Source organism: Eleginops maclovinus, chromosome 24, assembly GCF_036324505.1.
Source record: "Eleginops maclovinus isolate JMC-PN-2008 ecotype Puerto Natales chromosome 24, JC_Emac_rtc_rv5, whole genome shotgun sequence".
NCBI classification, from domain to species: domain Eukaryota; kingdom Metazoa; phylum Chordata; class Actinopteri; order Perciformes; family Eleginopidae; genus Eleginops; species Eleginops maclovinus.
The window spans coordinates 1,014,419-1,038,548 of record NC_086372.1 but is presented as its reverse complement, the minus strand read 5'-3'; the positions used below and the strand labels follow the sequence as shown (position 1 = coordinate 1,038,548).

Genomic DNA, 24,130 nt, shown 5'->3' with positions numbered 1-24,130 from the left:
CAGAGGACTTTAAGCATGCATAAAAACACTCAAAGCATGAAATGAATACTGAATATGTGCTTTCTGCAGAAACAGGACCTGAGCACCTGTTCTGTGTGTGACTGCCACCTAGCAGCTCGTCCTGACTCCACGCAGGGATCACTCTCCCTGCTGGGAAACCTTTGGTATGATTTCACGGCACAGTGGTACTGAACAGCAGAACATGTGTGCAAAGAGCCGAAGAACGATGCAAAACGATGCTTTCCAAGAAAGGTTCAATTAATATCGGATGTTAGCTGTGTGTGTGTGTGTGTGTGTGTGTGTGTGTGTGTGTGTGTGTGTGTGTGTGTGTGTGTGTGTGTGTGTGTGTGTGTGTGTGTGTGTGTGTGTGTGTGTGTGTGTGTGTGTGTGTGTGTCTGTGTGTCTGTGTGACTGTGTGTGTGTATGTGTGTGACTGTGACTGTGTGTGTGTGTGTGTGTGTGTGTGTGTGTGTGTGTGTGTGTGTGTGTGTGTGTGTGTGTGTGTGTGTGTGTGTGTGTGTGTGTGTGTGACTGTGTGTGTGTGTGTGTTGGTGATTGGGGAAAATACATTGTTCAGATGACACAAGTTTAATGGCAGTGACACACACCAGATGTGACAGAATGAGTCCAATACTGTGTGTGTGTGTGTGTGTGTGTGTGTGTGTGTGTGTGTGTGTGTGTGTGTGTGTGTGTGTGTGTGTGTGTGTGTGTGTGTGTGTGTGTGTGTGTGTGTGTGTGTGTGAGTGTGTGAGAGAGATGTTATTACGGTTAGACCTGAGTTGCAGAACATTGTCACTGAATATCCGTACTTGTAGACTTCACAGTGAGGGGAATGATGTGCAGATGTGTATGGATCCCTGCAGCCGGACTCACGTCCACACCCCTTAGAGCAGATCTAATAACCGGGGTCGTCTAAGGGAAACTTAACCAACACTTAAGAGTCGACCTCCCTCCTGTGAGACGTGCAAAGTGAAGCGACCTCGCCGGTGCACGATGCAGCCGGTGCCGGGTGCAAAGGTCAACTCTCACGTGGTGTGTAATTTACACGAAAGGCCGAATGGAGATTTTCTCCTAATCTTGAGGAAGGGGATTAGATTAAATCTGTTGCATAGTCACTGTGACAGCGCCTTCAGCACATTTCATTACAACAAAGTGCTGCTTTCTGCTCTCAGGACACTGCACACCTCACACACACTACAGCGTGTTCCAGGTGTCTCCAATGTGCAACAGATAAATCAGACATGAAATAGTGCAGGTGCATGATTAATCAATCTGGACCTTTTGTTGCTCTGGAGTCACATCCCCCTCCAGGAATCCCCCAGAATGCCACATGTTCGCCCAAAAAGCTGCATTAAAGTGCATGTTGTTTTAATGATTTCTTAGCTTTTAGTCGTGATTATGATCGAGCATGCTTTTTTGTATTCTTATGTTTTGTATTTATTGAACAAGGACAATGCTTCAATGCAACACAGTATGAGAGATTTAAACGTAAAAAAATGTAAGGCATGATAAATAACACACTCACAGAACAGAAGAAAATACAATACAAATATGAGAAATTCATTTCAAAGTGCACGTTTACAGGGGTCATTTTTGCAGAAATGTGTAAATCCTCCCAGTATAAGAGAGATTTGCACGTACACAGATACAGTGATGTATATCATGTCGTGTACTTTCATATTTTATACTTTACCTCTACAGTGTTTCACAGCTTTCGTGTGAAAAGGCCTCTTTAACTCGTGTGTTTTGCAGTGTTTCGGGGCAGTTGTGTGGAAATAGTTAAAGGTTAACCGTGGCATTTTAATATGCATCTCTTCCATAAGTGTTGATGTTTTTAAACACACATACACACACACACACACACACACACACCAGTGCATTTAGCAGCCTGGTCACCTCTGTTGATGAATCATGCAGAGGACGATGATCTGCAGCTAATTCGAGTCATGCCTCTGGGCCGCGGGGCTCCGAGCAGTCATGCTGTTCTCATTGCTTAAACATCAGAGAGCCGGGAACCGAACCCGGCCTCCAGGCCTCCAAACAAGCTGCTGATAATCATCTGATTATTTTAGTCTCTGTGGAGCGGAGCTAACGCTGATGAGAGGAGCTCTTCACACATGCTGACAGAGCTGCTGCAGGCCCGGGTTATTATAGATATTAAATAAGCTGTAACCATCAACAAATCAAACACAAAACATCAGCTAATTCTGATCACATAAACAAATGTCCACATTCTGGGGATTTTCAGCCGGTTTCAAGCATTTTCTTTTAGTTTATGTATTGAATTGTCTCTTAAAGACACAGTATAATTCATTTTCTATTCATCTTTTATTAAGTATAACGACAGAATCCTACGGCCTTTGATATTCCCTTTATATATATTTTATAACATACAAGGACACGGTGTAATTCATTTTTAATTTATACATATTGTATGAAAGACTGAATCCTAAGGTCTGAAGGTCTTCTCCCAGCATGTGAGTTTATGTAATGGCAGTGATGGTCTTCCATACCGCCCTCCTCCAGTAGAGGAGCCTGCAGGGGGCGGGTCCTGCACAGGGAGGGGGGGTCCTGAGCTTCAGCTGGTGTTAACTCGGGACCAGGTGGAGGAAAATCTGCAGAGGAGGAGGGCGCGGTGGTAGAAACACGGAGACGGCACCGCGAACAGCAGCTCATCTCAGGCAGGAGAGCCGGACTACTGGCGCCACCCCCCGGTGTTTGTCCCGGTCTTTTTCCCGGTGTGGGTCCATGCTCGAGGGATCTCTTTGCTGCACGACACTCAGAAGAAGCTGCACGCCACTCGACAGGTAAGGAGGATTTCAGTCTGCCGGTAGCCCTCGCGCACAGGTGTTTGTTTATGGGTTTAGTCCAATTAACACAACGTCTCTTAATGAGTGCTTATACATGGGATATAACGTGCAGATTCGCTTTGGACTATTATATATATTACAACTGGTTTTTAACGGTACATTAACAGGTTTGAAACATCCGAAAGAACCCTCAGGTGGTTTTAAGTCCATAAATATATCGGATTTGTCTCCGGAACTTTACTTAGCTGATGTTCTTATAAAACTAACGAAGTGTGTTTGTGAACAAAGGGTGCTTTAAAGGGTAAAATAAGGATCATTTAAAGAAGTTAGACTGCTTTTCTTCACTGTTAGTACAGAGGGAGATTATCTGATGTATGTTTGACTGAGTTATTGCTCAGATGTTGAAGTTTATTTAATCTGGTCTGATAATCAGCTGGTCTGTAAAGCATTAACTTCAAAGTGCAATAATGAAGTCTAACTTTGTGGAGACCACCCTAAATACTCACACATGTGATCAGAGTATGTGTATTTAATACGGACCATTTACAAGCTCCATGTTCCTGGTTTGATATGTATCTACAACTGTATTTGTCAGCAAAGCATTCTGGGAAATGTAGTTGATTAATGCTGATAAAATATTAGTTGCTTTATAAATCTTACACTAAACTGTACTAGATGTCAAATGTATAGAATCAAAGTATAATGAGTGTTAATGATGGTTGAAATATTTCTAATATAATAAATAAATATAGCTTATACAATTTTCTCTGTTATTTTGACGTTCTGATTGAAAATGGTGACAAACTTAATCCCAATTCGGACTGATTTCTGTTTGTAACATGGATTATTCTTCTTTTTTTAACCCCCTTCATCCTTTTTATGTTGTTACTGTCTCGTCTTCAGATGCCCACATGTGTTATTCCAGATAAGGATGGTGAGACGTGTCTTCAGACCACACATCAGACATGATAGCATACCAACCACGCTTTCTGTGGCCGCTCTCTGGCTCCTTTACATCTGTAACTGTAGAGAATCCACATGAATCCCAGGGTTGTTCTGCGTCAAAATGTGTAGAGACAACTAAAGTAACCTATGAGCGGATAGCTTTATCACTACTTTACCATTTGAATCTCCGGTAATATCCACCTTTTCAACCATAGTAGTCTCCTCTCGTCTCCTGACCGTCACATCTCCTCTGAGCACGTCATGTCTGACTTTTATCCGGTTTAAGCCTCATTTTTACCATAGACTACATATTGGTGCTTACTGACCTGCTCACATTCAGGTTCATATCAGTACAGTCTCTACCGGGACATGTCTCCAAGCTCTTTATTTTTAAAGCTGCCATTCTGTTCCTGGAGTAAACAAAGGAGCAGCATAGGGATTTCATCCTCTGCAGATCCTTTACATGCACTGAAGCCTGTGTACCTATGGAGAGGGAGGACCCGTCTGTTGCGGCAGCTGTTTTTACTTTAAGTTGGATTCTGTTTTAAACGCTGACATGAGACAATTTTCCCGTTGCATAATTTACAAGACATTTCCCAACGTTTCCCTTTTTATTGAATCTTTTAACGATAGATTCTGATGTGCACACGACTGCTTGCTGCCCTGAAACCACCTCTATGAAGGTTTGGAGTGGCTGTCCGTGTACCTGCGGATAGATTCAGGGCCTCAGAATGTGAGGAAATGTTCCCAAAAAATAGAACTTGTACGGTATGTGAAGTCATTTAATGGTGACTCTGCAGACCTCTTTTCTGTGTTTATATAACATTAAAGACATCATCTTAATCTTTAATGGACATCTTGTTTCTGATGAATGGATAAACAGAGACAGAATAATCTGCCTGGCTTTCCTGACGTCACTCTCATGACTTCTGAATGCTGTTTTTATTAAAGTATGAAATCAGCCTTCGTGCTGCAGCACAGTTCTGCAGTGTTGAACATATAGTCCTTCCTGTTCCTCAACACTGGAGCGAGACATCCTTTTTCACACATGCATTTAGTCCGGCTCATGGCGTGTCACATGACCTTCCTCATCATATGTTCATTATATGATGATTTGTGTTTCTGCACAGAGGATTGAACAGCACTGACTGTCAGCAGGAGAACAGAGGAACTGCTTTCTTTATTCTCCTGAACCTCCGTGTGAGGGTGTAGTATGAGCAGAGGAAGAACATATGGAAAGATCTCAAGGATCCAAATGTGGAAATACGCATTATTGTTTAAAAGATCTGAGATTATCAGGGATCAGCTGTTATTGCTCGGAGCAATGAAACCCATCTTGTTCCGTGAGCTCGATAACACACTGGATCATATAAGACAGGAACTTCTGACTTTCCTTGGAGCCTGTGAATGCACCATGAGGACGATTGTGTGTTTTTGGAGTTTTGAAAATCCTTGAGAGAGTGTAATCCCAGTTGTGAGTGAGACACACAGGAGTGATATGAAGCTGTTTGTTAATTAGTACACGCTGGATTATGTAATGCTGTGTGTGTGTGTGTGTGTGTGTGTGTGTGTGTGTGTGTGTGTGTGTGTGTGTGTGTGTGTGTGTGTGTGTGTGTGTGTGTGTGTGTGTGTGTGTGTGTGTGTGTGTGTGTGTGTGTGTGTGTGTGTGTGTGTGTGTGTGACTCCCAGTGGATGGACATCTGCTGTCTGTTCAGATCAGTGTTTTGTGTCTGTGTGTGTGTGTATGTGTGTTGGGTGGATACTGGGCTGCTGAACATCCTGCAGATAACACTTATCTCTGCTGCATCTGCACATGACAGTTAGAGCCACAAAGTCCAGCAGTGTGTGTGAGGGAGACGTCTCGGACAGAAGTGTGTGTGTGTGTGTGTGTGTGTGTGTGTGTGTGTGTGTGTGTGTGTGTGTGTGTGTGTGTGTGTGTGTGTGTGTGTGTGTGTGTGTGTGTGTGTGTGTGTGTGTGTGTGTGTGTGTGTGTGTGTGTGTGTGTGTGTGTGTGTGTGTGTGTGTGTGTGTGTGTGTGTGTGTGTGTGTGTGCTTAGCATCGTTAGCTCGTTAAAGGACATTTCTGTCATCAAGATTACTCAGAAGTCTCAAACAAAGTATTTTTATAAATGAATCTGCTGTTTTTAAACGTTTTGTTTATTATTTAAAACATGTTTTGTGTATGAAATTGCGGAATATTCAGAATATTAATCAAGGTCTTTTTATTGGTATTAAAAATAATATAAACTGCATTAAATCACAGATATAGTTAGTTTATGATCAATAATAATAAATAGAGAAAATGTATTTTAATTATAAATAAATCAGATTAAATAATAAAAGGAATCAAATAATAATAATAAAGTTATACATATTTAAATAAATATGTAACCAAAATATTTTTTATTTAAAGCCTTAAACTAAATCCTGGGACTTCTGGGTATGACGATGGCCTTGTACGGTTTTTGTCGGAGGTTTCGGGAAGCCTCTGTGTTCCTGTTATCAGTGTGTTGGTGTTGCCCGTTCCCCTCCCTCAATTACTCCCCTCATGTTAGATCTTTCTAGGAAAACAGTGAGTCTTATCTGTTATTCTAAATCCAGCTTCAGATCTCCGCTCACGCGCTCCTCCTAATTTAAACACGCTCTCAGTGGCTTTCTGCTTTCATAATGACTGGAATATAATAAAGTGTTTCTGTATCGATCACTAGATGAACCGAGGCGTGCTGAAGTGAGGGAATCTCACAGGCTGGTCAGCGTGGAGACCCCCTGCTGAGAGCTATGAAAGATTTACCTGTCAGGGGGGCTGTAACAAAGACGGAGCCCGTCGTCACGGCAACAGGTGAAAGCTTGTGTGGTGATTGGCTGTGGGACTCAGATAGAGGGGGATGCTGTCAGGTTTGTCTCTGTCCTCTCTCCATCAGAACGGGGCTTTCCATGGACCATAAAGCCTTCAACATGTCCTCAGTATTTCTATATGTATTGTTTATATGCAGTAAGCTGCTGCAGCCGCGCCCCGCGCCCCGCGCCCCCCTGCTTGATTTAATGCAGTTAAGCTAATTAAATAACTGTAGACAGCAACATAAAGCTGGATATAAGAGCTTAAAATAACCCCTGTGGTGTTGATCAGAGAGAGAAATTAGAACAGATTGATCCATGAGAGGAAATAAAGAAGCAAATGTAATCAACACAGCAAAAATATCCAATGCTGGAATCACTTTCTTAAAATGAAGACCTTATATTTAGATTTTAGGAAGTCATTTCATTTCCCAAATGCAATAAACTCTGTTTTGGGGAAAGTACGCAGATAATCTAATCCAGCCCGGCACAGCTGCACCATCAATTATCAAAACCATCAACACTAATTGGATCAAGTTAGGGTTAACCTATTTCATTTATTCTGGAAACTGTGCAGGAAAATCCCCTTTTCTGTCAGAGGGGTTCATAAAACCTCAATGACCTTTAGAAGATATGCCTGTTCTGCTTCCCTCTCCTGTAGGGTGTTTAAGATGCATGTAAATGGTCTGCAGAGACTAAAATCCCTGTGTGAGTTTTCTCTCCCACCCCCCAAAAGTAAGGATTATAACAATAGGAGCAGAAAGGCAGTACAACTCTTCTGATAGGATTACTGAAAGATTGCGATTTGGCTTTTGTTACGCAACTTAAATTCAGAATCAGAACACTTAATTTTTCCTCCGGGAGAAAATAGATTTTGTAATTCCAGTAAGACGGAATTTAAAGTAAAAATGTGCACTTTTTTCTACTATAAATAACAACAGTAAATATATGTGTGGGGTGTTAATATTAATAAAGATTTAATTCCTTTATCAAATAATATTACTTTCCATGTTTTCTATCACCAACCATTTAATATGTATTTATTTCCAGCAAAAAACACGACAGATACAGAGCAAAAATAATCAAATAAAGCCTATAGAATGAAAATTAATAAATAAATAAAGTAATAAATAAGGAAGTCCTCTCTCCCTTTATCACCCAGCTGTGACTCATCGTGATGCGGCTCGAGGACTTTGAGACGTGATGTCGCTCGGAAGACTTTAACCTGGAACTAACAGTCGCTGCGTATCTCTGACGGACCCCAAGATGCATTACAGAGCCATAACACAGTGTCAGTAATCTCAGAGTAAACACTGAAACACAGCTGGAGGTTGTGGAAGTTGCTCCTCCTGAGCTGAGCACTCTCTTATACATCTCCTTCTTTACATATGGCTTACACAGTGGGATGCATTTCTGGAGGAGGGCAGGACTTCCCATTGTTAAAAACTGCACATGACAATACAGCCTTTGTGTCTTTGAAGCATGCTCTGCAGACGCACAGGGTGGAGGTATTTGTGCAGGAATTGAACTGAGAAGCATTAGCAGGGGTTCTGAAATAACACATAACCAGATGCATGTGATGCTATCCCTCCTTTAGGGAGACATCCAGAACATCCTGCAGGAAAGGGACCATACAGGGGTCTGCAGCTCTGACTCCTGCAGAACTGATAAAAGCCCAAGGCCTCGTCTTTAATCATCCTCTGCTGCAGGATCAATGCAGGATTATTCAGCGAGAATGTGGAGGGTCGGCTGCTCTCATTTGTGACGTGCGTCCCCTCTTAGGAGCAGACTTTACTCCAAGCTGCCATGACTTCATGACAATCGGCAGAAACTAAGCTGGAGGTTTTATTGTTTCATGTCCGGGATTTCTGATTTAAAAACAATACTCAGGAGGAGGTGAGGTAAGGTAACTGTGAGGAGGAGAGGGAGAGGTCTTCAGTGCAGCACGTCTCTGTGGAAGTCTGTGGGTTAGGGTTAGGGTCTCCCCCCCCCCCCTAAAAAAAACCATGAAGCAGATTTTCCAGAATGCTCCTTCTTCCATAAAGAGTCTTTAGGAAATGAGATTGTTCTGGAGCTTCTCCTCAGAGCCCTGCCCTGCCCTGCAGACTTCCTCAGATGCCAGATGGACTGGTTCTCTGAGGGAAAGGAAATTAGAAGCTCTGCAGAAAAATAAGAAAGACCAAGGGTCACTGGGTTCTGCCGTGAGGTTCAACCAGCTGATTAAATGGTTTTATGGCGGCAAGTTGTCCCCTTATCTTTGTTGTTGCACCAGGCATTGGGCAGGAGATTTCGCTTGTGTGGACTGACGATGACTCCCCTTTAAAGGTGACAATTCACTAAGTCTCATGTTCCAGAAGCTGGTGTTGTTTTTGATTATTTCCTGGACATATTTGTCATTCTAATTTGATATCCTGTTAGCAGAGTGTATGATAATGTAATAAACCCTAAACCCCCCAAAAAAGCACTAAATCAGTGTGTTTTAATTGGGTCATACATCACGTGCGCTCTAATTGGACAATGAGATTTGAATGTTTTAATTGGCAGTCGTACGTTTTCATACTTCCTTTGCAGAAATGCGGATTTGAGGACGTGTTTCCCCGATGAATGCGTGCTCTCTGTGGTTGTTGGTGAGGGGGTGTCGCTGCTGCAGGGCGATCACATGGCCTCACAATAAATAGATTTGTCAAATGGAAATTAAAAACGGCTAAATCACATTTATATTTAAAGCCCTTTTTGCACAGAGCGAGTATCACCTGGAGACGCCTGGGTGTTTGTCTACTTCTACTTGTGTGTTTTTTCTGTAGTCTGTACTCTTTAACCTGAGTGTGTGTGTGTGTGTGTGTGTGTGTGTGTGTGTGTGTGTGTGTGTGTGTGTGTGTGTGTGTGTGTGTGTGTGTGTGTGTGTGTGTGTGTGTGTGTGTCTGTGTGTGTCTGTGTGTGTCTGCAGGTGTCTGCAGGTGTAGAGGCAGGATGCTGTGGCTGCTGCTCTGCCTGCTTCCCGCGGCGTGCGAGGGCCGGATCGAGGTTCTGGAAGTCGCTGATAAAAACCGAAACAGCCCCGGTGAGTCCGGCACGTCGGCGGTGCTTTTATTCTGGATTTTCTTCTTGTTTTGTGTAATTTTGATTGTATATTTCATCCATTAATGATTCATTTTTATACTTAAGACCCCTTCTATTCTTTATTCATATTTTGTATAAAAAGTTCTAGTATTTTTTATATGTAGTTATTTTTCCAGTTTTATGAGTTGTATTTATTCTCTACATTCATCTTGTATTTTTAATCTTTTCCTCATATTTGTAAATTATTTTCTACTTTTTTATGCATCTCGGACACATTTTTGCAGTATTTTTGATTAATATTAGGTTTCTTCTGGATTTATTTTGGAGTATTGTCGTGATATTGTTTGTGGGTTTTTTGTTTACTTTTTATTGAATATTTCCTCCATTTATTATACATTTTCCATTCATATATTCACATATTGAGTAGTTTTCTGCCCTTTAATTGATTTTCCTTCTTCAGTCCCAGTGTTGTGTGTTTGCCTCTCGCTGTGTAAGTGGCCCCCCAGCATAAATCGTCTCAGCTCTTTGATTGTACCGACCCGCGGCTCAGTGAGCACCTTACAGTGAACACAGCCGGCCTCTGTTTGCTGCATTCTCTCCTGGATTACCGCTCGCCCCCCGCTGCTCCGTCTGCGGAGGCAACAGGAAGTCCCGCCGCTCAATGTTCTCTTTGAGTGCTTCTGGGCCCTTCAGTCTTTATCACAGGCCGTGAAATGAACACTACTTCAGCCTGTTGTAAAACAAAGACGCCCCTGGGTTTGGTCGAGGTTTCTGACTGATTGTCCTGTTCATGAAAGCCCCTGACCCTGTCCCTGTCCGTGGTGGGGGGCTCACTCTCTGATATGTGTCCTTCCACAGTGGACGTCGGGGTGAAGACGAGGCCTCACATCTACTTCTGCCGTTCGCCCAACATGGAGGACTTCAGCTGCTGGTGGCACCCGCTGGAGAACCTGACGGAGGGGGAGCCGGTCTCCTACGTCCTCACTTACTCCAAAGAGTACGTACACAGAATATGAAATATGAATCAGTATTTAGAATGGAAGTCTCTTAAAGGAAATTAAATCATCCTATCTGAACGTTCTCGTATTAAAGACCTTACATTTTAAAAAAGGAACATAGAAACCGGCCTCACATCAAAGCACACGGAACTTTCTGGGTCGTATGGATTTTAGGTTAGTTCATGCTCCAGCACTTCAGCGAGAAGCTCTTTAACACATCGATATCTCTGCCCCTGAACGCATCACGTGGCCTCGCCCCGTGCACACATGGCGCCCACGTCAGAGACGGTGCCCGCAGTAATCAGGACATGTTTGATTTAGTCTCTACGTTGTTCCACTGCCTGCAAACACCCGTCTGCAGTCAGGTGATAAGGAAAGGTCAGAACCCACCGGGAACAAAAAGCAATTCCAGCGATCAAAATCAATTACTGACATTAGCGGCTGCAGCTGTGACGGATTACATTTAAGGTGTCATTTAACGGCAATGCACTGTTAAAATGTGCAGGAAATGCAACGGTTTCTGCTGTTTTCACCAACAAAAAGTGATTTACGGCTTTCATAGTTTAGTCCAGGCTTCAAATGCTGCAGGGATCTGTTAGAAATAGTCATTATATTGGAGCGGAACTTTAAAAGATAATTCACTGTTTCTGGACGGATCATATGTGTCCACTTCCGGTAGTAACACAGGATGTTGTTTTTAGCCTCAGATAGCATAAAGCTAATATTGTATTGTATATATGAGTAGAGGGAGGAGGACCAGTGGAGTTACATACTAAACACACCGCCTCTACCTCTCACTCATTGATGCTGCAATGATACAGTTGCCTGTTTAATAACTGATAAACCTCAGAAGGATTGCATAATAGAATATTGTAGGTCAGAGCTCCAGGACTACGCTAACAAGATGGCGACGGTGACGTCTTAAGAGGACCCGCTCCCGACGACGTCAGCCTATAGAAGAGTCCGGAGAACCCCATGGGACAAGCGGCCAACAGGATCCAGCCCCCGCTACCAACCAATGAGAGCACGAGACCGGAGCGCGTCTTATTTTGAAGTTGTTTATTGTATGGTGGGAAAGGGGTGGTTCTATAAAACATGTTTGTATTGTAGAACCGGGCTCTCTTTTGTTCCGTACCGCCAGACAGTAACTACTGATGAGCTCCACTCAGTCAGTGGCCTGTGGACGCGTGTCCCGGGCTATTGAGCCACAGCTGTGACACTTTTTGTAAAACCTACTACTGCATCCTTTTATTAAACACTCCTTTTATAACTTCTAAGGGAGGTTTGCTTTCTTTCTTTTAAACCGACTCCTGGGCTTCAAATAAACGAACATTTCTTACAGATCCGGCCTTTGCACCCCTATAGAGCTGCAATGGTTTAACCTGCATGGGAAACAAGTGGATCAGATAAGCACACAATGGAAGAGTTAGAACTACTTGACACAGAAACAATCATTTCAAGGTGAATTTGAAGTGAGAGATAAATCATTTCAACAAAATGAAATGTAATGAACGTGGTGTGACGTCCACAGAAAGGAGCCGCAGCAGGAGTGTCCGGACTACGTGAGCTCCGGCCCCAACAGCTGCCACTTCGACAGCAGCCACACCACCATCTGGAAGATGTACTGTCTGAACGTGACCGCCGTCACCGCAGGCGGGAACTACACCTCCCAGCAGCACTGCCTGGACGTGGCCGATATAGGTGAGGGGCGTGGCCACAAAACAAAAGCACTGATATTACATTTTCAGTCATGGTGAAAGCACCCGACCTGTGAAGAAGTAGATGTTTGTTTACATTCTGCAGCTCTCTGAGCAGCTGTGAAGCCAGGAGTCACTCAGCTGAGACTAGCGGCTGCGTGACTAAAAATGCAACCCGTTTTAATTTACATAGAGGAGGAGAGGAGGTTTCAGTAAATAGCATTTCTTTCTCCCAGTCATGGCACCACCTGTCAGACATACAGCATGTCAAATAACCAGATTTTAGTTGTGCTTTAATGTCTGCATGCTCCGTGCTCCTGCTGCTGTTTCCAGGAACATGTGATCCGTGTTGTTCTGGGTCAGTGAGCTCATCATTAAACTGGAAAAGACCGTTGCAGTTAAGAGCGGTCACAGACGGTCACTCTCCGCTCGATTTCAGGTCGCTTTATTCAGTGTTTCTCTACAGCCGTCGGACATGGACCCAAGTCCTCGTTTATTTTATTCCAGACTCAGAGTGTTATCATCCAGACGCTGTCACTCCTCTGGCCTGCATGGGTTTGAAAAAGCACAGACGTGTGTGTGTTCTGATTTCGGGTGTGAACCAGCAGATTGCTCTGGATACGCTGTTCCTTCTGGATAAAGTTGTCATTATTTGTTGAATGCTTTTCTACAGATAAACCAATCGGTTAATTGACTGACTGTTTGAGCCCTAATTCGCCCTCTTACTCTCAGGCATGGTGTTGTGTTTTTATGATGCTTCAGGCCTGTTTATCACCGACAAACGAGCCCTGGAGTGAAATAAATAAGCCCCAGACGGTTGTGAAGATGAATAATGGAGGACATCATCTCATTAGAGAATGTTTGACAGATCACAACATGTAATTAACTAAGTATTAATTATTAAACCTCATCCTGCAGGAGGGGATTACTGCATGCTGATTATGGCATGTATGAGTTTACTCCCTGCTGTATCAGCATCATGTTGGAGTCTTCCTCTGAACTGGTTTCCCGTCCCGTACAGTGCAGACCGAGGCTCCGGTGAACCTGTCCTTCGTGCTGGCGGACACCGGCGGGGAAGAGATTGGTCACAACGCGCTGCTGTCCTGGGCGTACCCGGTGCCGTCGGACCTGAAGTACGGCTGGATCACGCTGGTGTACGAGCTGCAGTACCGCCGCGTGAGCGAGCCCGACGTCTGGAAGGTATAAAGCAACCTTTCATCCCTCCAGACGTGGAGTGAAGAGGAGCTCACTGTGCTCTCATGTCCCCCGCAGGTGAAGCACCCTCTCAGGGATCCCCACGTGGAGCTGCTCGGCCTCCCAGTCGGGGAGTTTGTGGTCCGGGTTCGATGCCGCTCGCGCAACTCCGGCCTGTGGAGCGAGTGGAGCGTGCAGCTGCTGATGAGCATCCCCGCCCGTCCACCGGCAGGTAAACCTCATACTGAAGGTTTAAGGATCAGTTAGTTCTGGTTCTGATGAAAGTGTTTGCTACCTGTGCAGGGAAGCTGCTGGTGCTGATCCTGGTGACCGGGGTCGGGGTGGTAGCTCTGCTGGTGATCACCCTCGGGCTCCTCCCCCAGAGCAAGAGGTGAGTCCTCTATAGCATGAACAGTAACTGTTCCTCTGGTCTTCAGGCGGCAGGAAGCCTGAACATAAACCACGTTATTAAGAGCTGTCCGTTACTGGCGGCCGTTTGTCTCGCTTTGCTAATTGGTTAATTAGTTGGGGATTGAAGGGCCTCTGTGTTTCCCCTTCAGAATAAAAGACTACTTCCTGCCCCGCATCCCGAAGCCACAGATCATCGGCATTGACCCGCTGCTCCTGAAGGTAACACACACACACACACACACACACACACACACACACACACACACACACACGCACACACACACACAACCCTCTGTATTGACTCTCTCTTATCGCGCCCCCCCCCAGAAGGGGAACCTGGAGGAGATAAACCGTCACTTCAGTAACTTCCACAGCTACACGCCCCCGAGCTACACGGAGGAGGCGTGGGACGCTGTGAGCGCTGGCGATGCCTTCCTCCCGGCGGCGAGGGTCTGCAGCGGGCCGGAGCGGGACGCGGTGACGGTGCCAATCGACATGGCGCCGGGGGCCGCTCGACTCCCGGCGTTGTACCTGCAGAGCGCCGCCCCACCGTACTGCTCCTCGCCGCCGGACGCCGCCTCCTCGTGGCTGCCGCCAGAGATCCTGACGCTCCCGGGCACGGAGTACAGCATCATGGGTAACCCTCACCCTCCCGCCCCCCCGCCGCAGGACTTCTACACCTGCGTGCAGCTGATGAACGACAGCGGCGAGGTGCACCTGGTGCCCTGCCTGCCGCCGGCGTACTGCCGCGAGTTCCCGCCCCCGCCAGGCGTCAAGGCTGAGAAGAAGAAGAAGATGGCCGACAGCCACGCTAGGACAAACGTGAGCGACGGCGGCGAGGCAGCGGTGCCTCTGCTGCCCATCCATCACCAGGGCTGAGGAGCACCTGCTGGACTTCAAACGTGTCTCTTTTATCGTGCAAACGTCCCAGCTTTGCATTAAACCCTGAACACAACGCAGACTCTTCTTGGTGTATAAACAGCGTTTCCCTTTTCCTACGAGTTCCTCCGGACACCTCCAACCCCTCCATGCTCCGGACGACTTCAGGTGACCTCGAGTGAGCACTCAACAGCTGCGAACCAGATGAATTGTGGGTAAAGGAGTCCGCTCTCACATTCAGTCTCAGGAAACAGAGAGCTCTCACCTGTGTGTACCTGCTTTAATCCCACATATTGTAACGCTGAACACTTTGCTCATGGGAAATGTTCTCTCCCCCGCTGGTAGACATATTTCAGTGAGCATGAAATGAGGCGCTGCGTCTCTAATCTGCAGGTTTAAACCTAACATGTAATACAGGAAACAGGTCAGGAACGAAGACCCCCCTCCCTCAGGAAGACGATGTTTAATGCACTGAAACCACTGCTTTAATGTTATACAGCAGCCCCTCTCTATTAAATAATATATTTCATTGCAACACGCCACAGGAAGTATTTTGAATATCTTAGCAGGTACAGGTTGTTTTTCGGTGAATCAGACACTCATATATATTTTTCTTTACCAAAAATGTGTTTTGCTGAACAAATGTGTATTATTACAAAATCCTTGAGGCCCTTACAGGCGGACCTTGAAGAAGCTCTGAAGTGTAAAGCACTTGTTATTGTGCAGAGATAATGTCCTATTATTGTGCCTTTGTTTCCACTCCTCAGAAACACGCTTATGAGTCTTTAGGTGTGTATTTACACGGTGTATGTAGATGCACACGTGAGCTACGTTCAGCATGTATGAAACAGAAACCACGACCTGATCTCTGAACCTGTCAGAATGAAAAAGGATCTGCTGGAATAAAAAGTGAAAATGTGGATCAAGGTGTGTCATTATTTATACCCCCTCTGTCCCCCCCACCCCCCCCCCCCCCCCCAGACACACACAGGTGTGAGGTGGTAAGAGCGGAGCTTTAACAGCCTCCACTGGACTCCTCTGTTCACTCCAGGAACACAGTGACATCACTATGGAACACTCGTGCTCCTATTGGCTAGTGCTTTGACCCATTGTATTTGAAAGGCTAAGGGGCGGGACATCGCTGAGTGGTGGACCAATCACGACAGAGCCAAACAGAGCAGACTGGGCTCTGGTTTCAGATGGACAAATAGGTGTGTGACTGTCGGTGTGTGTGTGTGTGGGGGGGGGGGGGTGGTATTTATAGATGATGTCAGTTGACTTCTGATAAACACGCTGCGTTCAGGCTCTGGAAATATAGTAGTTTTTTGAGGGATGGAAATCATTTGAAGTCTTGGTTGTTGTTGAGATATAAATAAGATGCTTTAATTCAGTAAAATAAATCAGAGTTGTATTTATGACAACAACATAAGAACAACAGAACAAATACTAATAAATACAAAGTCATACATTATGTGTCTTAATGTAGAGAGTGAATCGTGATGTGTACTCGTTAAATATTTCCCATTCCCCTCAAAGTACTCCATTACTCTCAGCTCTGGTGTCGGGTGTCAGTGGGTGGGGGGGGGGGGTCTCTGGGGTCTCTAACTTTAGTGTCAGTCTGACCGTCATCAGCCACAGTCGACCTGCTCCAGACACACTCTGTGACTGAGGTAAGAACACACACACACACACACACATACACACACACACACACACACACACACACACACACACACACACACACACACACACACACACACACAGTGTTTTATGTACAGATGTTTAACTTTGAAGACTTTTTCTCACTGTTGTTGTTTAAAGTTTAGAGCGGTGAGGCCTTTCAGAGCTGCTCAGGCTCTCAGGCAGCTGCTGTGCCTGAGTTAAAAATAGATAATCACACACACACACACACACACACACACACACACACACACACACACAGACTCACATCACTTCTAATGCTGTTAGTCTGATTAGGTTTGTGCTGGAATTTAACTGACGGGGGTCAGGGGGTAGAAAACGAACCGCCTGTGTATTCTGGATGTTTCCTCCCCATAGAGAGAAAGAAGACATGAAAGGGATGAAAAATAGCCCCCAAAAACCCCCCAAACATCGACCCTTCAATGGAATTGACTGCTGTTTTTCTGAATGGAAGCAGGGATCTTGGTGACCATGGCGTCGACCAATGAGAGCGGAGTGCTGAGCGATCAGACGGTTCCCGATGAAGATGAGCAGAGGAGCGTCCGGGGGGTGCAGTCTCATTACCTGCGCTCCCCCTCGCCCAGGTACACCCCCCCTAAAAATAAAATCCCTGTTTAGGTTATTTAAGTGTCTCCAAACATATAATATGAATCATTTGTCCTATAATTGATATTATTTAAAATGCTACTCCTCCAGTTTCTCGATGGCGTCAGAGTCCAGGTTCTCCATGATCTCCGGCTCGGATGCAGCGAGCATCTTCATGGAGCCCATCCACCTGTCCTCTGCCATCGCTGCCAAACAGATCATCAATGAGGGTGAGGAGGGGGGAGGCAGGGGGGTAGAGATATTTGGATTTGTGTCTTAAAAGCAACTTTCAATGAAAGTGTATCTGTTGATCTGCAGGAGCTGGGATTCTGCAGGTTGTGTAATGACATGGTTTGTTTCCCTTCTTATTGGTCTATAAAATGTCCTGCCTTCATCCTCAGGGACGTGCACAGAGAGGAGGTTGCTGTCAGCTGAAAAAAGGGGGATATTTACAAGTAAATCTACCAGAAATAATGTTCAATTAACGATAAAACTGGGAATTTATGAGAAAAATACTTCTCTGTTTATAATGGTTCTGGTTTGAGAAGAGAAATAAGAAGTCAGTCCTGTGAGTGAGGGATTGTGAGCGATGGAGCAGATCAGGGTTTGCTAACTCCCCATCCTCATGCAGACGGCGTCCTGTCTTTATTCCACTTTAAATACGTCTAATGTGTTGAAGCACTCGGGCTCCTGCTTCCTCTCTGCACATTAGGGAAGCTTTATTGGAAATACATGTTTCATCTGCAGGGAGGACTTATCTGCATCTCATATAGTTTGATATGATTTAAACAGTCTGCAGTCGTCTCAATGTCGGATCAGAGAGATTTAAACGTGTCTTTTTCTCCTTTGAGTCATTTTGCATCACTTTGCAGCCGTGTGCTGGTTGATTGCATCTTATTTGTGTATATTTTGTCCTGCTCTGTGTCTCTCTGGGTCTTTTTCTGCAGCTTTTTGATAGTTTTGAGTCTCTTTGTGGTCCTTATTTATCATTTCGCAGACCTTTAACGTGTCTTTAAGGTTACTCTTTGCCTGTTTTTGGCTGTTTTGCATCACTTTGTAGAAGTTTTGCATCAGTTTTTGGTCATGACTTCTGTCCCCAAAGGCAGTTTTGGGTGAGAAAGGTTGAAATATATCCGGACTGGTTTGTTCTGGCCACCTGGTCCCATTGTATTGTCTTTAAGGTGTAATAAATCACATTCCTGTGCTTCCCCCTTCAGAGCTGCCCCCCCGCAGCGTGAGGGCCGAGTCCATCCCGGAGTCGATGCTGGAGTCGGCCGAGCAGCTGATGGTGGAAGACCTCTACAACCGGGTGAAGGACATCATTGACGACCGCAGCCCCTACAACACCCCCTGTGTGCTGGACATCCAGAGGGCTTTGGTGCAGGACCGCCTGGAGCCCCTTGACAACCCCGTGGACGAGGTGTGGCCCAACATCTTCATCGCTGAGAAGTGAGTCCAACGAGTTTAATCTGAACTGCTAGGAGTCTGTGAAGTCTGTGTAGAGGAAGTTATTCCATCTGAAACACGGCGGCTTTTCATTCCTGCTCCAGATCTGTGGCGGTGAACAAGGCCCGTCTGAAGCGGATGGGCATCACGCACATCCTGAACACGGCGCACGGCACCGGCGTTTACACGGGAGAGACGTTCTACGCCGGCATGAACATCCAGTACCTGGGCATCGAAGTGGACGACTTCCCCGACATCGACATCGCCGTGCACTTCAGACCCACTGCTGAGTTCCTGGACGAGGCTCTGCTCACACACAGAGGTGAGGGCTCGTTGTCCAGCACTGCTTCAGAACTCAAAGATATACAATTCAGTCTGTCCCAGGTCCTTATGTCACTGTATTATGGGATGGAACAGACTAGTAGTTTAATAAATATAAATGCAAGCATGATGTTTATAGTAGTCATACACACCTTTATGATTTATCTCCAGAACGTAAAATAAAATCCTTTGTGGGAATTCCCTCTCAGCCGTTCCCAGTTTCCATGAATTCCCGAGGATTTTTTTCTGTGAATTTGTGTGTGTGTGTGTGTGTGTGTGTGTGTGTGTGTGTGTGTGTGTGTGTGTGTGTGTGTGTGTGTGTGTGTGTGTGTGTGTGTGTGTGTGTGTGTGTGTGTGTGTGTGTGTGTGTGTGTGTGTGTGCACGCTGACGCAGTTAAAGATGACCCCGAGCATCTCCACACTTACACAACGTTTTCCCAGAAGTGTTTTCTGAAGCGCACAAAGAGAGTGCTTGTGTTGCAGAGGATCACGTAACCCTGTCTCTGAAACCGTAAACACACACACTCTCCATTTGTTTCCGTTTCTGTTTCAAAGTGATATAACATCCACGTCATGCGTTTCATTTTTCACAATAAGAGCCTCACCGTTATTCAACTCTGAATCTGGACACGTTTCACGCTCATTTTCATTTGAGATACATTTACTATGTCCTTGATGAATTGATTGGTCTATAAAAAGTCCAGATCTACTACACACAGGGTAATATTGAACTTAACCCCTTCATTCTTTTACCAGCAGTATTTTAGTCATCTTATCAAATGCTTCCTCCTGCTTAATACCTGTCTTCATGTTTCACCTGCAGGGAAGGTCCTGGTGGTGTCCATGATGGGCGTGAGTCGCTCCGCCGTGCTGGTGGCGTCCTACCTGATGATCTTCCATAACATGAGCATCATGGAAGCCCTGACCTCCATGAGGAAGAAGCGCGCCATCAACCCCAACGAGGGCTTCCTGAAGCAGCTGAGGAACCTCAACGAGACCCTGATGGAGGAGCGCGACGATGACGACGACACGCTCAGCCAGTGCTCCGTCATCGATGCTCGGGCGCGCAACCGCATCTTCGGCAACGGCGTTGACGACGAGGATGAGGATACGGATAAAGAGGAGGAGCAGAGCATGATCGAGGTGAAAGCGCACTCCATCATGATGGAGGAGGAGGAGGACGGAGGAAGCGTGATGAGCAGCGTCGCGTCCTCCGCGGCTGCAGCGGCGCTCAGGAGCGGCTTGATTGGATTGAACAACCAGGGAGCTGGTCAGGTCCAGGAAGAGATCGTCCTCCCTGAGCAGGAGGGCGGAGAAGACGACGAGGACGGACTCGACAGCATGATCCGCGAATGGCAGCGGAGGAACGAGAAATACAAGGACGACGACTGGTGGGAGGCGCAACTGAACAGCGACGGCGAAGACGAGGAATCTCTGGCCGGCGGACGAGTGAGGAAGGAAGGAGCTGACGCCGACGTGGAGAGCGTCACCAGCGAGGACGTTCGAGTTGTGAAGGAGCGGTTGAAGCAACGCGGCAGGCGTCCACCGACCGACGCCATGTCCACCTCCAGCTGCAGCAGCTACTCCGACCTGTGGAGGAACCGGTTGAGGGAAATCGAGGAACAGGCCGCTGCACGCTACCGCAAGAATGAGGACGAGGAAGGCAGCGAGAGCACGGCTAGAGAAAGAGAGAAGAAGAAGGTGGACGAGGAAGTGGAGAGCATCATGTCAGACACCAGCTCCATGTACAACTTCTGCCAGAAGAACAAGGAGAAGATGACGCCTTTGGAGCGCTGGCGTGTCAAGAGGATCCAGTTCGGCTGGAACAAGAAAGACCGCGAGGATGGCGAGAAAAGTTCAGTAGGAGATGGAGACGGAGGCGAGGGAGAGAACAAGACGCCAGCCTTCCAAGACGTCAACCTGACGGCGTATCAGTCGTGGAAAATGAGGCAGCAGAAGCGCCTCGGGGAGGAGAATACTCACGAGATCTTGGAGATGAGCCGCGGCGAGGACTCGGCGACGGTGAAGCGGAGGCAGAGGCGCGAGGAAATCCTAGAGCGCTCCAAGAAAAATCTGGAGGAGAGTCAGTCTATTTGCAGCTGGGAGAACGAGAGCGTGGTCAGCGGCAGCACGATCCCACTCTCTGCCTTCTGGGCCGGCGCCGGAGTCACCGGCCCACCGAGTGCCGCCAACGATGACACAATGTCCATGCTCAGCGGCAGATCCTCCGTCATATCTTCAGTGTCGCAGCCTCGCAGCGTCAGATCAGCGCAGGGCGTTCCTCCGATCCTCCCGGTCCCTACGGTTCAGGGAGCGGGAGGAGAACCCATGGTTAACCTGGCGAGCATCCAGAACTGGATCGCTAATGTCGTCTCCGAAACCATCAAGCAGAAGCAGAACGAGATGAGCCTGGCCCCCCTGTCACGAGCCGGGTCTGAGGTTAGCTATGGCAGTGCGGCGAGCCTGACGCCAGGGCGGGTCGGTGACGACGATAAGGCGTCGCTGTTGAGCGGCGCTTCCTATTCAAGCGCTCTGTCGCAGGGGCGAGGCCAGGCGGCATCCGTCCTCTCAGGTGGCCGGGCGGCGTCCGTCCTCTCAGGTGGCCGGGCGGCGTCCGTCCTCTCAGGCGGCGGGGTGAGCGGCCTCTCCGGTCTGAACCTCGGCTCCAAGAAGAACAAGATCACCACCACCAGCGTGCCGCTCTTCAGCCTCTTCCAGGACCAGGTGGACATGGGAAAACTGAACGCCATGGACAAGGAGATGAAATCCGAGATGAGGGGCAAGATGTCCACCTACGAGAAGAAAAAGATCCTGGAGGACAACAAGCGCAGCACCTTGTATAAGAAGAAGAAACCAAAGGAGGACGAAGAAGACGAGGAGGAGGCTGAGAGGAAGAAGAAAGAGGAGGAGTTCCTCCAGGAGCCAAAGAAAAAGGAGAGACCTGTGAGGAACTTCGGCCTCTCCGGGTGCTTGAATCTGAACCCGGCGCTGGAGAGAGAGAAGAACACCAGCATCGACGACTGGCTGGCAAGCGTCCGGCCTCCTCCTAGGAAAGCGGCGCCCGGAGCAGAATTCGTTGAGGATCCCTACGATGATCTTGATGCATCCGCTTCCGAGTTCGACTTCTCGAGCCGCAGGGCCTCGTATGCCGTCGAAGAAGAAGAGGAGGAAACCTATGCCTCCAGATTCAGATCACGCTTACAAGAGGAGCCTTCAAGCGACGCCGATTATTCCTGTAACGGGTTCGCTCAGTCACACACTCGGCCAGGGAGGACGCACGGCGAGGAGAGCTACCAGGATACCAACACCAAGAGGAAGTTCGCCCACCATTCTCGATACGAAAGCAGCGAGACCGAAGGGAGGAGCAGCAGGAGGGAGGACGCCAGTGGGGAAGAGGACGACGACATCGCCACCTTCATCGCCCAAACCAGGCAGAGGGTCAGGGCCCGGGCCGCCGCCGAATCCGAAGACGACGAGGTGCTGACAGCCTGGCGGGCGCAGCAGGACGCCAAATCACAAAGCAGGAGTGAGACTTAGGGCTTCAGGAAAAAAGGTGTGACGTATTCCTACCGGAGACCAGCTGTGAGGTGCATCGAGAAAATGGAACTAGTAAATGTTCAGATCAGGTGGAAAATTCACACTTCTTATAATTAGTTTTCATAAAGATGAATATTAGTGTCTGAATTGTTATCATAACTACTTTATACCATGATGAAGGTTTGGTTGCACCACCGTCGAATGTAAAACTGATTGTAAAAATCGTTTAGTAAATATTTTCATGAAAGACGATGTGACAAATTATAGCAATAAATATTCTAAAAAATTACAGCTTGGGGTTATTTTAATTTAATTACATAAACATACAAATAAAATTCACAAAACAAGACAAATTAATTTTAAATAATATTACAAATAATGAAAGAGGAAAGAAAAATACATTTCATAATAAAAATAAATACAAAATATTGTTTTCTGCAGTATTTTCAAATTCTGTTGAATAATTAAACATGCAACAAAGGTGTATTTATATTTGTCTCTTTGCACAATCTGTATACAAACACCAGTCCTGAAAGAATGCCCTGACTGGTGGATTATTTTGACTAATAAAACAGAAGATATAAAAAGGTGTGGCGCTACCTACAGGACACAGGGGGTAGTGCTCTGATATATACAAGTTAATTAAGGCTCATTATTGACTAGAAACACTTGAATATTCAATCAGTCTAAAGTAAAGCACTATATGTATTTCTGTAAACCTCTTCGTGTGATTTATTTCTCTCCAGATGATGTGTTTGTATTAAAGAAAGGTAGGTGTGTGCTGCAGTAAAGGAATAATGAGAGAGTAAAACAAGCTTATTGAGAGGCTTTGCATACCGGCTGGATAAACCGGCGTGGGAATGTTGATCTGCTGAGAAGAGAGGAATATTAGAACACTAAACCCTCATTTATAGAGCGGGTTTACTTAACTCAAATATACAGTATATATAATTACAATTATTTGTATTATTTGTAAAATAAGCATCAAAATGTTCTTAGAAATACTCACTATGCAGAATAATAATACAGAATATTCAATAGAATGCATGTATGTGTTTTACACTTTAATGCAGCTGGTGGAGTTGTAAATGTGCAGTAAAAAATATATGTATGGCATCCAAAATAAAGTGGAGTAAAAGTTTGAAGAAGCTTTATGAAGAGCTAGTTGCATTCCTGCTTTCACTTTGAATAAGGCTGTGGATATTTCTATAGGTAATAAAATGACTCATGGTGAAACCGAACGAGAGCCCCTCGGAGATTAAAGTCTTACCATCTCGAGGCAGAAAACGTGGCCGAGGATTTTAAAGTGACGTTTTTCTGCCAATCAGCATAAATGAAATCCTGAAGCTTTCAAAACAAAGTGGAGGCACAGATCCAGGGTTCCTTATTCTGTGCGTCATGGCGAGCTGGTGGACGGCTGCAGACGAGGAGAACTCCATCGTCTCTCGAGTGATTCAGGCCGTCGGCCTGTTTGGAGACATCCTGTCCTTGGAGGACACCATGGCGTGTGAAGAAGAGACAGCAGAGGTGGGACAGGAAGGAGGAGGAAGGCAAGGTATGGAAGATAGACATGTGGATAAGTTGGCCGAAGTGAAAGAAGAAGAGGCAGGAGAGCAAGAGGCAAACATGGAGGAGAGAAAAGAAGAGGCAGGGGAGCAAGGTGTAGAGATGGAGGGAAGAGAGGAAGAGCAAGAGCTAGAAAATAAGGAAG

At 46.3% G+C, this 24,130-nt stretch overlaps 2 protein-coding genes across 12 annotated transcripts; both read left to right on the top strand.

Annotated features, from left to right (window-relative positions):
• The first annotated feature begins 714 nt into the window (after nt 1-714).
• Nucleotides 715-15,749, top strand: LOC134860880 (prolactin receptor-like). 8 transcript variants are annotated; one of them, XM_063877743.1, is made up of 11 exons: nt 2,756-2,807; nt 6,464-6,594; nt 7,753-7,881; nt 9,538-9,651; nt 10,509-10,647; nt 12,180-12,349; nt 13,367-13,545; nt 13,618-13,771; nt 13,843-13,930; nt 14,100-14,169; nt 14,278-15,749. In XM_063877743.1, exons 3-11 carry the CDS (start codon nt 7,857-7,859, stop codon nt 14,827-14,829), a joined length of 1,491 nt encoding a protein of 496 aa, XP_063733813.1. In that variant the 5' UTR covers nt 2,756-2,807; nt 6,464-6,594; nt 7,753-7,856; the 3' UTR covers nt 14,830-15,749. The 8 variants fall into 8 exon arrangements, with proteins under 8 accessions (XP_063733810.1, XP_063733812.1, XP_063733814.1 ...); XM_063877740.1 differs by lacking the exon at nt 7,753-7,881 and having other exon boundaries at nt 715-2,807; XM_063877741.1 differs by lacking the exons at nt 2,756-2,807; nt 7,753-7,881 and adding an exon at nt 4,347-5,229.
• Nucleotides 15,750-16,413: 664 nt separating this feature from the next.
• dusp27 (dual specificity phosphatase 27) lies at nt 16,414-22,708 on the top strand. 4 transcript variants are annotated; one of them, XM_063877736.1, is made up of 6 exons: nt 16,414-16,499; nt 16,988-17,114; nt 17,227-17,345; nt 18,333-18,564; nt 18,666-18,883; nt 19,706-22,708. In XM_063877736.1, exons 2-6 carry the CDS (start codon nt 17,002-17,004, stop codon nt 22,417-22,419), a joined length of 3,396 nt encoding a protein of 1,131 aa, XP_063733806.1. In that variant the 5' UTR covers nt 16,414-16,499; nt 16,988-17,001; the 3' UTR covers nt 22,420-22,708. The 4 variants fall into 4 exon arrangements, with proteins under 4 accessions (XP_063733806.1, XP_063733804.1, XP_063733807.1 ...); XM_063877734.1 differs by having other exon boundaries at nt 16,452-16,499; nt 16,888-17,114; XM_063877737.1 differs by having other exon boundaries at nt 16,453-16,499; nt 16,985-17,114.
• Nucleotides 22,709-24,130: the final 1,422 nt, after the last annotated feature.

What these genes read in the sequence shown, in the direction of transcription:
- LOC134860880 (XM_063877740.1), top strand. Translation starts at nt 6,534, where the DNA reads ATGAAAGATTTACCTGTCAGGGGGGCTGTAACAAAGACGGAGCCCGTC. An exon ending in GTCCTCACTTACTCCAAAGA is followed by an intron (nt 10,648 to 12,179) that starts GTACGTACACAG and finishes TGACGTCCACAG; the next exon opens with AAAGGAGCCGCAGCAGGAGT. An exon ending in GCGAGCCCGACGTCTGGAAG is followed by an intron (nt 13,546 to 13,617) that starts GTATAAAGCAAC and finishes TGTCCCCCGCAG; the next exon opens with GTGAAGCACCCTCTCAGGGA.
- dusp27 (XM_063877734.1), top strand. Translation starts at nt 16,978, where the DNA reads ATGGAAGCAGGGATCTTGGTGACCATGGCGTCGACCAATGAGAGCGGA. An exon ending in CTGCGCTCCCCCTCGCCCAG is followed by an intron (nt 17,115 to 17,226) that starts GTACACCCCCCC and finishes CTACTCCTCCAG; the next exon opens with TTTCTCGATGGCGTCAGAGT. An exon ending in AACATCTTCATCGCTGAGAA is followed by an intron (nt 18,565 to 18,665) that starts GTGAGTCCAACG and finishes TTCCTGCTCCAG; the next exon opens with ATCTGTGGCGGTGAACAAGG.